Source organism: Rhinoderma darwinii, chromosome 5, assembly GCF_050947455.1.
Source record: "Rhinoderma darwinii isolate aRhiDar2 chromosome 5, aRhiDar2.hap1, whole genome shotgun sequence".
In the NCBI taxonomy this organism is placed as follows: Eukaryota; Metazoa; Chordata; class Amphibia; order Anura; family Rhinodermatidae; genus Rhinoderma; species Rhinoderma darwinii.
Window position 1 is genome coordinate 6,546,768 of NC_134691.1, and position 17,048 is coordinate 6,563,815.

Here is a 17,048-nt window from a genome sequence, read left to right on the forward strand (position 1 = left end):
TCTCCCCAGCTCTTACATTGTCCGTAGCAGTGACACGCCCCCTTGCCAGTTCGGGTGAAAAGACTAATCTTGAAAGCTGAAGAGTGAGTGAGAGTGAGCACGCGCGCACACACTCATTCCTCGCTCTTGCTGTAACACTGTCCATATCTGATTGGACAGTGTCACAGCCATAGTAACACGCCCCCTTGCCAGTACACGCCCCGTTGACAGTTCAGTGGGTTATTTAAATATCGGGCGCTAAATATAACGGCACCGATATCTAAATAACGGAGGGAGGTAGAAAAAAATGTAAAGTGCCCCAGGGTTTGTGCAGCCCTCACCATTACACGCTGCACTCAGTTGCACCTGTATGGGGAGGTGAAAGTTTCTCTTTAAGGACATGTTCACACTGAGTTTTTTTTGCGTTTTTCGTCCGCGGTCATTGAGTGCGGGCATAAAAAGCCATGAAAAATGCTTACTTTGCCTTCAGATGATTTCGATGCGAGGTCAGAGACGGAAACGCGGGAAGGAGTATGTCAATTATTTTTCCTCGCGGGAAAAATATGCCTCCGCCTTTCGTTGAAATCAATGGGAGGCGATTTTGAAAGTTTTATGATGCAGTTTCCGACGTGGTTTCCGCTTCAAAAACAGCGCAAAATAAAATGTGAACTTGGCCTTAAGGGTTATGCTCATGAAATGCCAAGAAAACGCCCCCCCCCCGACACACATTTAATTTGCTTAAAGCCTATTTTTGTTATGACACTAGGGGGCGTATTTCTACTACAATAGTTAATTGTGGTGACACAATTATACAAGCGAATTTCCCTGGTCGCTTTAAAAGCTAAATGATAAATGGATCTTTTTTTATATAAAATCAATATTTTTTTGTGTTTTTAAGCACTATTTTAGTTGACTTTTATCATTTTTTTGTTTACTTTTTACAATACAGCTTCTATATATCCTGTATACAGAGAAGCTGCATCGTTCTCTCTCAGCCGACTCCGTCAGTTCAGCTAAACTTACGACTCGGCTGAGAGCGAGTCCTGAGTAACACACAGAATGCACCTAATTTCTATCACATCAAAGTTGATTAACTGATCGATATCAGGTGGATCCTGTATGTCAGAGACACACAGAACCTGCTCTCTGCCGAGCCGTCAGTTCAGCTGAACAGACGGAATCGGCTGAGAGAGGACGATACAGAACACATAAAAGTTTTTTTTTTTAAATTTAATAAAAATCTATTAAAAAGTGCTTAAAAATAATAAAAACATTGATTTAATTAAAGAGAAAACATTCAAAGGTGTCTAGGGAAAAATTGCCACAGAAATGCCAGGGACAAAATAATTTAGAAAATGTTGCAAAAAAGTAGCAATGAGCTGAAAAATCTGCAGCCATATTTCCTCCATATACGACAATGGAGGCTCAAATAGGGATCTGTGTTTTATATGGGGGAAATACGGCACCGGAATAAGAATTTACCCCACTGGAGAAGCGAATTTCCAAAAATTTTCGATTTCCGTGTGAATGAATGAAACCTAATCAAGAAAATCACTGAAAAAAAATTCCTAAAATAAAACAAAACTTCGAGAAAATCTCAGATCTGCAGCGTTCCGGATCTTGTAATTGATACTTTGTAAGAAGCTTCTTAAAGTCTCTGATACTTTGTTTCCTTTTTCTTTCTTTCTGCCAGAAAATGTCAAATTCCTCCCCCCCCCCCCCTTTAAAGAGTCCAATGCCAAGGTAACCAAGTTACACAGGAGGAGCTGGAGGCGTTTAACAGAGCCGGGCCGGGTCAGTGCCTGTGATTGGGAGTCTGAGTCAATAGAGGTGGATGTGGAGGGGTCACTACCTCCTGCTAAGACTGCGCAGCGCTGAGCACACAGACACATGCAGCTCCGAGGTCCCCAAGATGTCAGATGCTGGGAGCAGGATCCTGCCGCTGGCCGCCAGAGGGGAGTGGATCACCCTGGAACAGACGCTGAAAGGGATCGACAAAGGGGATCTGGGAGCCTCTGAAACCGACCCAGTGGGTGACGTCATTAACTCCTCATTATCCACAATATTGGGGGATCCGTTGTGCAGTTTACTATTTACACTCCTTTTATTACGTACGTGCTATTTACGCCATTCGCTCGCAAGCAGCAGCCGTAATAACGTAATATTAGGGCGTTGTTATTTATGCAATTTCCTATTTTATCAATTCATTCCTGTAAAATCCTTGATTGATGTCGTTGCTATTTATAATAATAGTTATATATATAATTATATAATATAATCCTTGAGAAGAACCACAATAACCTTTTACTAGGGAGTGAATATTTTTGCAATTCTCTAACATCTTGAATTCTGTGGTTGCTATTAATGCTGTTTCCTAATGTCGTTTTTTAATCGAGAACCTTTAAGGGGTCTCCCACTGTTATCATTTATCACCTATCCATAGGATACATTATGAATGGTAGATCAGAGGGGGGCAGATTACTGGGACCCTCACAACCCCGTCCATCCTACTCCTGCTTACTGACTTTCCATAGATATGTATGGGGTGGGCTCAGCCACTGCTGCATATTTCTCCCCCGAGTGATGGGGGCCGCCATTCTACGGGCCAGCAGTTGGACCCCTCACAATCTAAGGGCTCACACATACGACCATATAACGGTTGCTCCGTTCATTCTCCATGGGGATGCGACGGCCGGTGTCCGCCTCACCTGGAGGGATATGCGATCAGGGGACCCCCGTCTATATCTTTTGGTTATGCTCTAAATGTTTAAGATCGGAATACCCCTTTAAGGACAGGCTGTCAGCATATCGCAGCCCCGGCAGATTATCGCCACAATGCTTGAACTATTAATAATATGATATTAGGAAGGAGCCCGTAATTCCCTAAAATAAAAGAAAAAAAGTGGCTCCAAACTGCAGCTTCACTCGCCTCCTGCTGGATTGGTGCCTTGTGAAATTCCTTTAATCCAACATTTGAGCATTCAGAAAGTCTGATAATCCAGCACTTCGGTCTCATCAATCAAGGACATATTTTGCATGTTACGTTATTTTGGAATTTATTTCTGTCGGATCTCTGCCCTTACGAAGGTATTAAATACTTTTCTATAAACATCTGGTAATTCAGAATATCTGATAATCCGGAACCTTTCAGCAAGAATATAGATAAAGGGAGTACAGAGGAAGTAGTCATATCCAAATCTGGGTGCTTAAGGGGTCTAAAAGCCCCTCTACCACATAGACCCCAGTATTATAATTGGCACATGGTAGGAGGGGGCCCAAGAGCTTCAATTTACGCCTCTCCCTATCGGGTCCCATTGATACCAGATTAAAGTAATTTTACTGTATTTCTTTTGAGATTTGCTGTTACGGAACTACAAATCCCAGCATAGTCTACCACACTGCTTGCTTACCCGGGGTGATGCAGCTAAATTAAAAAATAAATCCTACATTTTCCGTACATGGGGCGATATTCTCATAATTTGAAGATGATAAATAAAACTGGTTTGTTTGTCCATTGTAGTCAGTGGGTGATACTGTGTCTATGATCCGAGTAAGGAGAAAAAGCAGCAAATTGAGTTGATCTTTTAATTCCCCACAATTCTCAATAGCTCTGCTTGCTGTCAATGAATGTGAATATTTATGTTTACATCCAGAGCCCGGAAACTAGTCCTAACCTAGCCCTTCTCACACAGCTGATGGGTTTATTACATGTTATCAGTGTAGACGGCCCTTTGTAAACTCAACACAGCAGCACAAATGTCTTTCCTGCCCTGAACTCCAAGCTGATAACTCTTACCTACAGTAATACAATGTAACAAACCATCAGATGTGTTAACAGGACTAGTTTGAGGGCGCAATAATCCTGCTATTTTGACGCGAATAACTAATAAAGGTTGGATTATGAAATATTCTGGATTAATAGATGGTTAAATATAAGTATATAAAGATTGTTTGTAATAAAAAGTGAATGTTGGGATGTGCACCACATTGCATACAATTTCTGTACACAAAAGATGTATGAAAATGGACCCAACAAACTGTTGCTCTTGCTTAGCCATGCACATAGCTGCTGACCGTCTTGAAACATTTACAGGATTGCTTTTGACTTTCAGTGAATTGGCTCATTTTAGGGCAGATTACAATATTTTAGACCACCTTCTGAGGCTCAACTCCGGAATACATAAACACTGTCTCCAAAGCCACAATTTTTAACACATAGTCTCCACATAATACCACAATACAGAGCACAAAAAATACCACCACATAGTGTGCAAATAATATTGTCATATAGTGCCCAAATACCTCTATAAAATGCCTGAATAATGCTACCATAATGTGCTCAAATAATACAGTCATAAAGTGATCAATAATACCGCCTTTTTTGTCACATAATACCCCCATATAGTGCCCGCGTAATACCCCCATACAATGCCTGAGTAATACCCCAATATAGTCCCTGAATAACACCACCATAATGTGCTCAAATAATACAGTCATAAAGTGATCAATAATACCGCCATAGGGTCACATAATATCCCCATATAGTGCCTGCGTCATACCCCCATACAATGCCTGAGTAATACCCCAATATAGTCCCTGAATAACGCCACCATAATGTGCTCAAATAATACATTTATAAAGTGATCAATAATACCGCCATAGGGTCACATAATATCCCCATATAGTGCCTGCGTCATACCCCCATACAATGACTGAGTAATACCCCAATATAGTCCCTGAATAAAACCACCATAATGTGCTCAAATAATACATTTATAAAGTTATCAATAATTCCACCATATAGTGACATTATATCCCCATACAATGCCTGAATACGACCATAATGTGCTCAAATAATACAGCCATAAAGTGCTCCGTAATACTGCTATACAGTAACATAATAATAACTCCATACAGTGACTGGATGATACCACCATATTGTGCTCCAAAATTTTTATTAATAGTTCCCTAAATTGCACATTTAGTTTTAGCAGATCCATTAATCTGTTTAGAAGCAGATACTTCCACATTCTGAGGCACGACTCCAGAATACAAAGGCACCTTCTCCAAAACCGACACTTTTAACATAGTCTCCAAATAGCACAATAGCACAAAAAATACAGCCACATAGTGTGCAAATAATATTGTCATATAGTGCCCAAATACCTCCATACAATGCCTGAATAATGGCACCATGTGCTCAAATAATACAGCCATGAAGGGCCAAGTATCACCATACAGTGACATAATACCACCATACAATTCCTGAATAATATCCCCATACAATGCTTGATTAATACAAAAATAATGTGCTCAAATAGTACAGCCATAAAATGCTTAATAATACTGCCATATAGTGACATAATAATACCTCCATACAGTGACTGAATAATACCACCATACAGTGACTGAATAATACTACCATACAGTCACTGCATAATACCACCATACAGTGACTGAATAATACCACCACACAGTGACTGAATAATACCACCACACAGTGACTGAATAATACCACCATACAGTGACTGAATAATACCACCATACAGTGACTGAATAATACCACCACACAGTGACTGAATAATACCCCCATACAGTGACTGAATAATACTACCATACAGTCACTGCATAATACCACCATACAGTGACTGAATAATACCACCACACAGTGACTGAATAATACCACCACACAGTGACTGAATAATACCACCATACAGTGACTGAATAATACCACCACACAGTGACTGAATAATACCACCACACAGTGACTGAATAATACCACCACCATACAGTGACTGAATAATACCACCATACAGTGACTGAATAATACCACCACACAGTGACTGAATAATACCTCCATACAGTGACTGAATAATACCACCACACAGTGACTGAATAATACCACCATACAGTGACTGAATAATACCACCACACAGTGACTGAATAATACCACCACACAGTGACTGAATAATACCACCACCATACAGTGACTGAATAATACCACCATACAGTGACTGAATAATACCTCCATACAGGGACTAAATAATACCACCACACAGTGACTGAATAATAATACCACCATACAGTGACATAATAATACCACCATACAGTGACTGAATAATACCACCATACAGTGACTGAATAATACCTCCATACAGGGACTAAATAATACCACCATACAGTGACTGAATAATAATACCACCATACAGTGACAGAATAATAATACCACCATACAGTGACTGAATAATACCACCATACAGTGACTGAATAATACCACCACACAGTGACTGAATAATACCACCACACAGTGACTGAATAATACCACCACACAGTGACTGAATAATACCACCATACAGTGACTGAATAATACCTCCATACAGGGACTAAATAATACCACCACACAGTGACTGAATAATAATACCACCATACAGTGACATAATAATACCACCATACAGTGACTGAATAATACCACCATACAGTGACTGAATAATACCTCCATACAGGGACTAAATAATACCACCATACAGTGACTGAATAATAATACCACCATACAGTGACAGAATAATAATACCACCATACAGTGACTGAATAATACCACCATACAGTGACTGAATAATACCACCACACAGTGACTGAATAATACCACCACACAGTGACTGAATAATACCACCACACAGTGACTGAATAATACCACCATACAGTGACATAATAATACCACCATACAGGGACTAAATAATACCTCCATACAGTGACTGAATAATACCCCCATACAGTGACTGAATAATACCCCCATACAGTGATGAATAATACCACCATACAGTGACTGAATAATACCCCCATACAGTGACTGAATAATACCCCCATACAGTGATGAATAATACCACCATACAGTGAGTGAATAATACCACCCTACAGTGACTGAATAATACCACCATACAGTGACTGAATAATACCACCATACCGTGACTGAATAATACCATCATACAGTGACTGAATAATACCACCATACAGTGACTGAATAATACCCTCATACAGTGACTGAATAATACCCCCATACAGTGATGAATAATACCACCATACAGTGACTGAATAATACCTCCATACAGGGACTAAATAATACCTCCATACAGTGACTGAATAATACCCCCATACAGGGACTAAATAATACCTCCATACAGTGACTGAATAATACTACCACCATACAGTGACTGAATAATACCCCCATACAGTGACTGAATTATACCCCCATACAGTGATGAATAATACCACCATACAGTGAGTGAATAATACCTCCATACAGTGACTGAATAATACCCCCATACAGTGACTGAATTATACCCCCATACAGTGATGAATAATACCACCATACAGTGAGTGAATAATACCACCCTACAGTGACATAATAATACCTCCATACAGTGATATACTAATACTTCCTTATAGTGACATAATAATACCCCCATAAAATGCCAGAATAATACCACCATAATGTGCTCAAATAATACATCCATAAAATGCCCAATAATACTGCCATACAGTCACATAATACCTCCATACAGTCACATAATACCTCCATACAGTCACATAATAATACCTCCATACAGTCACATAATAATACCTCCATACAGTCACATAATAATGATTCTGTACAATGCCTGAATAATATCACCATATTGTGCTGCAAACTAATAGTCCCCTATATTGCACAGTAGCTTTCCTGGTTTAGCTTTTGCAGATCCTTTAATCTGTTCAGCAGCAGATACTTTGCCGTCCGGTAAACCACCCAGATATATTACAGTCCTCACACCTCCGGGCAGCTGGATGTGTTTTACATGCACATGGTGAGGTCCTATCCCCCCGCCAAACATTCTATTCACTATTATTGTCTGGCGCGGAGATGACTGGGATAAGTACATCGAAACAAAAAACGACTGAGTCATTGTAACCGGACCTGAAACCCAAAGTGTTTAAATGCCTGGCGTCCGGCCAACGACCAAAACATCCCTGTTCTGTGATATGTAGAGTTTCCTCGTCTCCTAGTGATTCATGGCCAAGGTCCTCACCACCACCACCAAGGAGCTGCACAATTAGGGGCTACACCAGGTACAGGGCATTATTTTTCATTTAGCTATGGGATCATTCCTTCACCTTCCCTAATGGTTCGTCGAGGGGTCTTTTTTGTTTTGTGGGGAGTTAGTAACATATTTTACATTGGCTTGTACAATGTCCTTCACCATATGAATGAGTTAGAAGGGACAGATAATATTCGGGAAACAAGCGGGTGCAACATAATTGTTCGATTTTGATGTGGCACATGTCCAGAGCGCGATTGTCTGGCCAATCAAAGTATGGAGTGACATATTTAAAGCATCGTTACCCACAGTGCCAGTTCTAGGTGCTTGTACCCTAATTTGGTTTTGTGCCAGTTATTGAACATGTCCTGACTGTTGTGTCAGGTTCCTGCCGATTCTCCATCGTACCAAATCCTCATCCCGCCTGATCCCCGTAACTTGACCCCTGGCTCGTCTGACTACTCTCACGTCTAGTCCACAATACCGCGTACCCGATCCTGCATGACCTTTGTTGCTGACCTCTGGCGTGTTGCTCCTGAATGCTCATCCTACCCTCCCCAGTACATTTCTAGTGACTTTTTCATGCTTGGCAACAGTCCTACATTTGGGGGGACAATCCCGCGAACTGGACAGAAAAAGTGGAATTACTGGGAAATTCTTGAATCCCAACAAATCCCATTAATTCCCCCATTTCATAAGTAAAGTAGCACCAGAGGCATCTGCCCGCCCCATCCTTCCCGACGGTAATTACTGTGTCCTTTTTGAGGTTTATGATCACAGGGGATCAGGCCTCAGGAGCAGAAGTTCATAAAGGGGGTTTATTGGTGCCCAATGTGGCGATGGCAAAATGTCCACTCTCTCCATTATACTGACTGTCCAGGAATTTACAGGCGATTAGTAACCCTAGTTAACACTTAATATTCCAGGTGGCTTGGGATGGTATTGAGGTGGTTTAGGGCAGAATACAGGGCACAGTTATTTAAAGTCTTGAATCTCCTTTTTTCTAGAAAATAGCTCCAGATCCCATCACACAGCCATAGGCCTCGTGCAGACGAGCTTCGTTTTGCGGCTGCAATTTATCCTCATTTTTACAGATAAATTGCGGTTGACTATCAATGGAGTGAAAAGTAATCCCCAGTGTGGGGTAAAAGGGGAGCCTGTAGGCCAGTGGGTATTTCTTAATTATTATTATATATTTTGTTCTGTTATTTTTTTAAATACTTTGCTAATATTTTTCCATATCAACAGGAATCTGGTCTTACTCCATTCATGATTGCTGTGAGAGAGAACCGGCTCTCCATAGTGGAACGATTCCTCGACCTGGGAGTAAATCTCCAAGAAAAGTCTCAGGCAAGTACTAAAGACGAAGGCGGATATATAAATATACCAGTCTATCTATCTATCTATCTATCTATCTATCTATCTATCTATCTATCTATCTATCTATCTATCTATCTATCTATCTATCTATCTATCTCATATCTATCTATCTATCCTCATATCTATCTATCTATCCTCCTATCTATCTATCTATCATCTATCTATCTATCTATCTATCATCTATCTATCTATCTATCTATCTATCTATCTATCTATCTACCTCATATCTATCTATCTATCTCATTATCTATCTCATTATCTATCTATCTCATAGTGATGTCTTTCTGTACTTTACCTTGACTTCGGGGTACACTGAGGACATTACATCTATAGGCACCTCCGCTCTCACCTGTATATATAGCCGCTGTATTTCCCTCGTCTCTGTGGGAGATTGTTCACTAGCGTTACTTGGAGCAACAAGATACAACTTCGGTATCTGATGAGCCGGGGGTTGAGCAATGTGCGGCCTGGACCTTGGAGCTGACCTTTCATTGAGTGACCTCCTGCTGTTTCATGGCACAAGTAGCCGGTCCAGGGACTTGGGACACAACAAACTTTTATATTTTTTCCCAGGGAGGATTTTACCATGTAAACATTATAAAACCTATAAGATAAAGCTGCGCTACTGAGGACGGTGCTGTACGGTGTCCCTACAGGTGCATGCTGTGTTAGGGTATGTTCACACGCAGTGACCAGAAACGCCTGAAAATACGGAGCTGTTTTCAAGGGAAAACATCTCCTGATTTTCAGACGTTTTTTTAGCCACTCGTGATTTTCGCTGCGTTTTTTACGGCCTTTTTGGAGCTGTTTTCAATGGAGTCAATGAAAAACGCCTCCAAAAACATCCCAAGAAGTGACATGCACTACTTTTGACGAGCCGTCATTTTACCCGCTGTATTATGACAGCGACGCGTAAAATAAAGGATCCTGGGAACAGAACATTGTAATTCCCATTGCAAGCAATGGGCAGATGTTTGTAGGCGTCATGGAGCCGTTTTTTCAGGCGTAATTAGAGGTGTAAAATGGCCGAATTACGTCTGAAAACACTGCGTGTGAACATACCCTAAGGCTGGGTTCACACGAGCATGTTCGGTCTGTAAGGCCTCATTCACACGTCAGGGTCCGAGTGTCGGCCGGGAAAATCGGCCGTTTTTGGCCGATTTTCCCGGCCGGTTTGCATCCGTTCTGATTCCGTTCCGGGCCGAGTTGCCGTTTTTACCGGCCGATTTGGACCCGATTTGCATCCGTTTTTTTTCCCTGTCCGTTTTAAAATCGGATGAATTTCATTTAAATTTGTTGCCACACATAGCCCTTTGTAGATAATGCCACAGCCCCCCTGGTAGGTAATGCCACCCAGCCCCCTGTAGGTAATGCCACCCAGCCCCATGTAGGTGATGGCACACAGCCCCCTGCAGGCGATGCCACACAGCCCCCTGCAGGCGATGCCACCCAGCTCCCTGTAGGTAATGCCACCCAGCCCCCTGCAGGTAATGCCACCAAGTCCCCTGTAGGTAATGCCACCAAGTCCCCTGTAGGTAATGCCACCAAGTCCCCTGTAGGTAATGCCACCAAGTCCCCTGTAGGTAATGCCACCAAGCCCCCTGTAGGTGATGCCACCAAGCCCCCTGTAGGTGATGCCGCCATGCCCCCTGTAGGTGATGCCACCATGCCCCATGTAGGTGATGCCACCCACCCTGCCCCCTGTAGGTGATGCCACCCTGCCCCCTGTAGGTGATGCCACCCTGCCTCCTGTAGGTGATGCCACCCTGCCCCCTGTAGGTGATGCCACCAAGTCCCCTGTAGGTTGCACCCATCCCCCCCCCCCCTTCCAGGAGAAGTCACTGACTTCTCCTGAAGAGGAATTCCCTGCCACAGGTCGGGAATTCCGCTGCAGAAGTGAGTGACTTCGCTGTGTCCATATATAGACACGCACTTCTCCTGTAGCGGAATCCCCAATCCCCGGCCGGGGATTGGGGATTCCGACTCCTACAGCGAACAATAAAAGACCCTCCTCCTCCTCCTCACATGCACTCTGCACTGTGAGGAGGAGGAGAGAGTGCGCGAGTGACGGTAGATCCGGCCATCACTCGGGAAACATTCCGGTGATGGCCGTGTATTACCCGGCCCCATAGACTTCTATGGGAGCCGTGCGGCCGGGCACCCGGCTGAAAATAGAGCATGTCCTATTTTTTGACGGCCGGCAAACCCTGTCGTGTGAATCCCGCCTCAAGGACGGAACATATTTCGGCCGCAAGTCCCGGACCGAACACACTGCAGGGAGCCGGGCACCTAGCATCATAGTTATCTACGACGCTGGGAGTCCCTGCCTCGCTGTGGGACGACTGTCCCGTACTGTAATCATGTTTTCAGTACGGGACAGAAGTTCCACGGAGAGGCAGGGAGTCCTAGCATCGTACATAACTATGATACTAGGAGCCCGGCTCCCTGCACTGTGTTCGGTCCGGGACTTGCGGCCGAAATACGTTCCGTCCTTTACGGACGGAACATGCTCGTGTGAATCCAGCCTATCATTACATGATGGGGGATGTAGTACAGTGTAGTTCTCTGAGACTCCAGTATCAAACATCATAGGCGTAGATTCGTCAGCTCAGCGGAGAGTATCACATGTTAGGATTAGATACACAGCTCAGCAGACAGTATCACACATGATAGGATTAGATACAGCATCCCAACAGACAGTATCACACATGATAGGATTAGATACAGCAGCTCAGCAGACAGTATCACACATGACAGGATTAGATACACCCAGCTCGTCCATGGAGGTTGTTTGATAATGGTGGAGACTATGGACAGGCGATGTTGTGTCCTGATACAGAATCAAATTGATTGGCTGACCCCGGATCTAGTTGTAATCCGGTGATCTGGTTAATCATTCCATATGATCCTGCTCAATAATTCAGCCCTTGTGGAGACATCTGACGTAAAATCAATCATGAACGATCTTGTAGAAATAATTAACATTCTTTTCTAGACCGGGGTGAGAAGATAAGAATGCTTGGCATTAAAGTGTTAACTATAAGGGCACGTCAGACGTGGCGGAATTGCAGTGGAATTTTCCAGCGGCCGTTTTTGACATTTGTTTCAATACATTTTTAGGCAAGTTAGTTCAGACGTTGCGGAAAACTCCGCTGCGGACCATAGGCTGCGGTGCAGAATTTTCCCTCCCAGCATGCACTGTCTGTTGCGGAGAAGAAGCGGAATTTCACTGCGGATTTCAGACTTTGCAATGCAAAAACTGAAATCTGTGGCAAGTCCGCTGTGTTTTCTGCAACGTCTGAATTACCTGTCAAATATGCAAATGTTGGTGCAGATTCATTGCGTAATTGCCCCAAATCTGCACCAACATTTGCAGCGGAAAAACTGCGCCACGTCTGAACGTGCCCTAAGAGTAAAGGGGTTGTCCCACCACAATAACTTATAACTAATGCACAGAACTGCAGCGCCCGGCTATCTCCAGCGGTCCCATAGAGAATGAATGGCGCGACAGGGCGTATGCGTGACCTGCCGCTGCATTCATAAGGGATTCGGGACCCCTGTTCTCTTTGTCGGTCGGGGTCCCAGAGGTGGGACCCCCAGCAATCAAACACTTATCACCTGTCCTATGGTTAGGTGATTAGTTATTGTGGTGGATATTTTAAAGGTGGTTTACAATCATTTCGGTGGAGACTGCTAAATGCCCCTCCCCATATGCGGACTGTCCAGGATTTTCTGGACATTGGTCACCCTGGTTAACACTGAATATTCCTTGTGTTTGGGATGTTGCAGGGGTTAATGGGTTATGACTGGAAAGTGTAGAAATAATTACATTTAATGTAAACTAAGAAGTTCTTTATAGGAGTCAGAGCTCTGGTGTTTAAATGATAAAATTCTGTTTGCCTGTAGCCACCACTAGGGGGAGCTCTCCACATAGGGATTCATACAGCTTCTAATAAGCTCAATAAAAAAATCCTTATCTGTGATTAGTGAGCTCCCCCTAGTGGTGGCAGAAAAAAATAAAATCTATTATTTAACTTTTTAAACTTTAATTATTTAAGCTTCTCATAAACTGCTCAAGAGTCGGATTCCAATTGCTAGAAAAAAAACACGAAATGCACGCACCTCTGACTGTTAATGTTATATCTGGTCCCTACACTGGGCCGTCTATCATCCGTTGCTGCATAGCAGGATGATATACTGTACAGGAGCTGTGTACTGTAATAATATGCTCATATAGGGAGATAACTCCACCGACTATTATAACTTAATATGCCATGAAGCCTCCACACCACTCGTTACATTGCAGATTTTATGCTGCGGGGGAGTATAAAGGGGTCTTCAACCAAAGCGACCATGGTGTAACTGCAACCGCTGCAACACATATTATTACCCTAGACCACCAGGGATATACCTACTAACTCTTTCACCATCCTAGACCACCAGGGATGTGACAATTAACCCCTTCACTTTACTAGACAGCCAGAGATATACCTATTAACCCCTTCACCACACTAGACCGCCAGGAATATACATATTAACTCTATCCCCACACTAGACCACCAGGGATATACCTATTAACTCTTTCACCATCCTAGACCACAAGGAAGTCTCCTATTAAGCCCTTCACCACGGTAGACTACTAAGGGATATACCTATTAACTCCTTCACCACACTAGACCACCAGGGAAATCGCAATTAACTCCTTCACCATCTTAGACCACCAGATATATACCTATTAATCCCTTCACCACAGTAGACCACCAGGAATATACATATTAACTCCTCCTCCACACTAGACCACAAGGAATATACATTTTAACTCCTTCACCATCCTAGACCACCAGGAATATACATATTAACTCCTCCACCACAGTAGACCACCAGGAATAGACATATTAACTCTTTCACCACAGTAAACCACCAGGAATAGACATATTAATTCCTTCACCACAGTAGACCACCAGAGATATACCTATTAACCCCTTTACCACACTAGACCACCAGGGATATATGTATTAACTCCTTCACCACCTTAGACCACCAGAGATATACTTATCAACTCCTCTAGCACACCATACCACCAGAGATATACCTATTAACCACTTCACTATCCTAGACCACCAGGGATATACCTATTAACTCTTTCACCACACTAGACCACCAGGGATATACCTATTAACTCTTTCACCACACTAGACCACCAGGGATATACTTATTAACACCTTTTCCATCCTAAACTATCAGGGATTTACCTATTAACTTCTTTACCTGAAACTGTCAAACCCCATTGGCGATGGCAGTAAACGGAACAGGTCTACCCCCTCACCATGTAACACAGGGGGAGGAAAGGAGCCAGCTCTGCCTGCCGCTGTCGTCGATGCCAATATGCCAGTTTCTCCTTCCCCCTCCACAAACGCCTGTCACGTTGCCTGCTAACAACTACACAGGGCGAGCCGTGTGCCCTGTTCCTTTCTTGTGAATTAGGATGCCATCAGTTGGTGAGCAGTGGAGAGGTGTATAAGGGGAGAGATGGCACAGGCACATACACTATCTGTGGCAGCTAAGTATACCCCCTCACACTCGCGGCCCCTGTGCTGTTGAATCAACTGTACAGGCGTTACGTCCGCCGCTGGTAGCGACTGTTAGAAACATGGCATGTACCACAGGTTGCGGAATTAGGAGTTAGACCGCCATGCGTGTTGACCTTCATTCATCTGTAACCCTATATACAGGGACATTAGTGTAGTCTGTTATTTCTGACAATATTTCTGTGTGCAGACTAATATGTTTATATAGATATTTGAAAGGCTGTGACTTGATTGTGAATGCGACATAATAAGGACACTGAATAGTTGTGAAGAAAAAAAGAACTTCATTTCAGTGCAATATAGTAATAAAATATCAGCTATGGATTTTGTTTTATAGGAAGTCTCTTCGATACTGTATTGTGTTGGTGGGTCTTCCTCTGAAGGGTAGATCACACCGGAATGATACTTCTTGCTCAATGCTGATAGGAGGAAGTTGCATAGGAGTCGTCCTCTTCATGCCTGAGGTATTCCTCTTCTTTAAGTCTTTTGGCTGCTTGTGTAGATCTCTTTATCTGCAAGTCCAATCTATGAAGGAAGTCTTTGGCAGATAGCTCTTCATCTTGTGAAACTACTGGTTGGCCTGTTTCAGGAGAGCTGGGCGGAGATGTGTGGTTTGCTGGAGGGGACACCCCTTTTTCACCCAATGCATTACTATCCTCTTGACATTCGTTTTCTGGTGAGTCCAATAAGTTAAGTCCATTAAAAAGAAAGGGCTTCTCTATTCTAATCGGGATATTTAGTGACTTCCTCAAGAAGATACAATCAGTAGAAAAAAGTTTGTTGGCTCTTTTAATCTGCTCCATCGTCACCCCGTACTTGAGAGCGATGCCCTGCAGGGTGTCGCTGGGGCTGACCGGATGCTCGATGAACCGCTCAGCCCAGGGCGCCGTCACGTTTGCCGTGCTACCGTACGAGCGGGTTTTGGTCCGGGCCAAGCTCAGGGACAGTTCGGCTTCGGATTCGCACTCCGAGGTAGGAAACATGGTGTAGCCGAGCCGGCTGCCTTCATCTCTGTGCGGCCGTAGCACCGGGGACAATTCCGCCATCTTCTGCGGAGGTGTAGACGCTCCGGTAACGGTAACAACACTACATTCACTGGATCCCCGGTGCTACGGCCGCACAGAGATGAAGGCAGCCGGCTCGGCTACACCATGTTTCCTACCTCGGAGTGCGAATCCGAAGCCGAACTGTCCCTGAGCTTGGCCCGGACCAAAACCCGCTCGTACGGTAGCACGGCAAACGTGACGGCGCCCTGGGCTGAGCGGTTCATCGAGCATCCGGTCAGCCCCAGCGACACCCTGCAGGGCATCGCTCTCAAGTACGGGGTGACGATGGAGCAGATTAAAAGAGCCAACAAACTTTTTTCTACTGATTGTATCTTCTTGAGGAAGTCACTAAATATCCCGATTAGAATAGAGAAGCCCTTTCTTTTTAATGGACTTAACTTATTGGACTCACCAGAAAACGAATGTCAAGAGGATAGTAATGCATTGGGTGAAAAAGGGGTGTCCCCTCCAGCAAACCACACATCTCCGCCCAGCTCTCCTGAAACAGGCCAACCAGTAGTTTCACAAGATGAAGAGCTATCTGCCAAAGACTTCCTTCATAGATTGGACTTGCAGATAAAGAGATCTACACAAGCAGCCAAAAGACTTAAAGAAGAGGAATACCTCAGGCATGAAGAGGACGACTCCTATGCAACTTCCTCCTATCAGCATTGAGCAAGAAGTATCATTCCGGTGTGATCTACCCTTCAGAGGAAGACCCACCAACACAATACAGTATCGAAGAGACTTCCTATAAAACAAAATCCATAGCTGATATTTTATTACTATATTGCACTGAAATGAAGTTCTTTTTTTCTTCACAACTATTCAGTGTCCTTATTATGTCGCATTCACAATCAAGTCACAGCCTTTCAAATATCTATAGAAACAATATTCTTTTTTATTGCAGACATATCTTGTAGCAGATTATTTGCAGTATAAATTATTTTGTGTTTTGAGTTGGTTCTTTTAATATGTTTATA

At 43.3% G+C, this 17,048-nt stretch overlaps 2 protein-coding genes and 1 pseudogene across 2 annotated transcripts in view; 2 read left to right on the top strand and 1 right to left on the bottom strand.

Annotated features, from left to right (window-relative positions):
• Positions 1–1,854: 1,854 nt before the first annotated feature.
• LOC142652280 (uncharacterized) overlaps positions 1,855–17,048 on the top strand; it is a 101,495-nt gene continuing 86,301 nt past the window's right edge. The window contains exons 1-2 of the mRNA XM_075827931.1: positions 1,855–2,008; positions 9,300–9,401. Of these exons, the coding sequence (XP_075684046.1) occupies positions 1,892–2,008; positions 9,300–9,401 (219 nt within the window). The 5' untranslated portion in view covers positions 1,855–1,891. The remainder of the gene's footprint in view (positions 2,009–9,299; positions 9,402–17,048) is intronic.
• On the bottom strand, positions 15,229–16,119 carry LOC142651243 (lysM and putative peptidoglycan-binding domain-containing protein 2-like). Its single transcript, XM_075825683.1, has one exon. The coding sequence runs from the start codon at positions 16,063–16,065 to the stop codon at positions 15,433–15,435; it is 633 nt and encodes a 210-aa protein (XP_075681798.1). The 5' UTR covers positions 16,066–16,119; the 3' UTR covers positions 15,229–15,432.
• Positions 16,126–16,985, top strand: LOC142651244 (lysM and putative peptidoglycan-binding domain-containing protein 2 pseudogene; annotated as a pseudogene).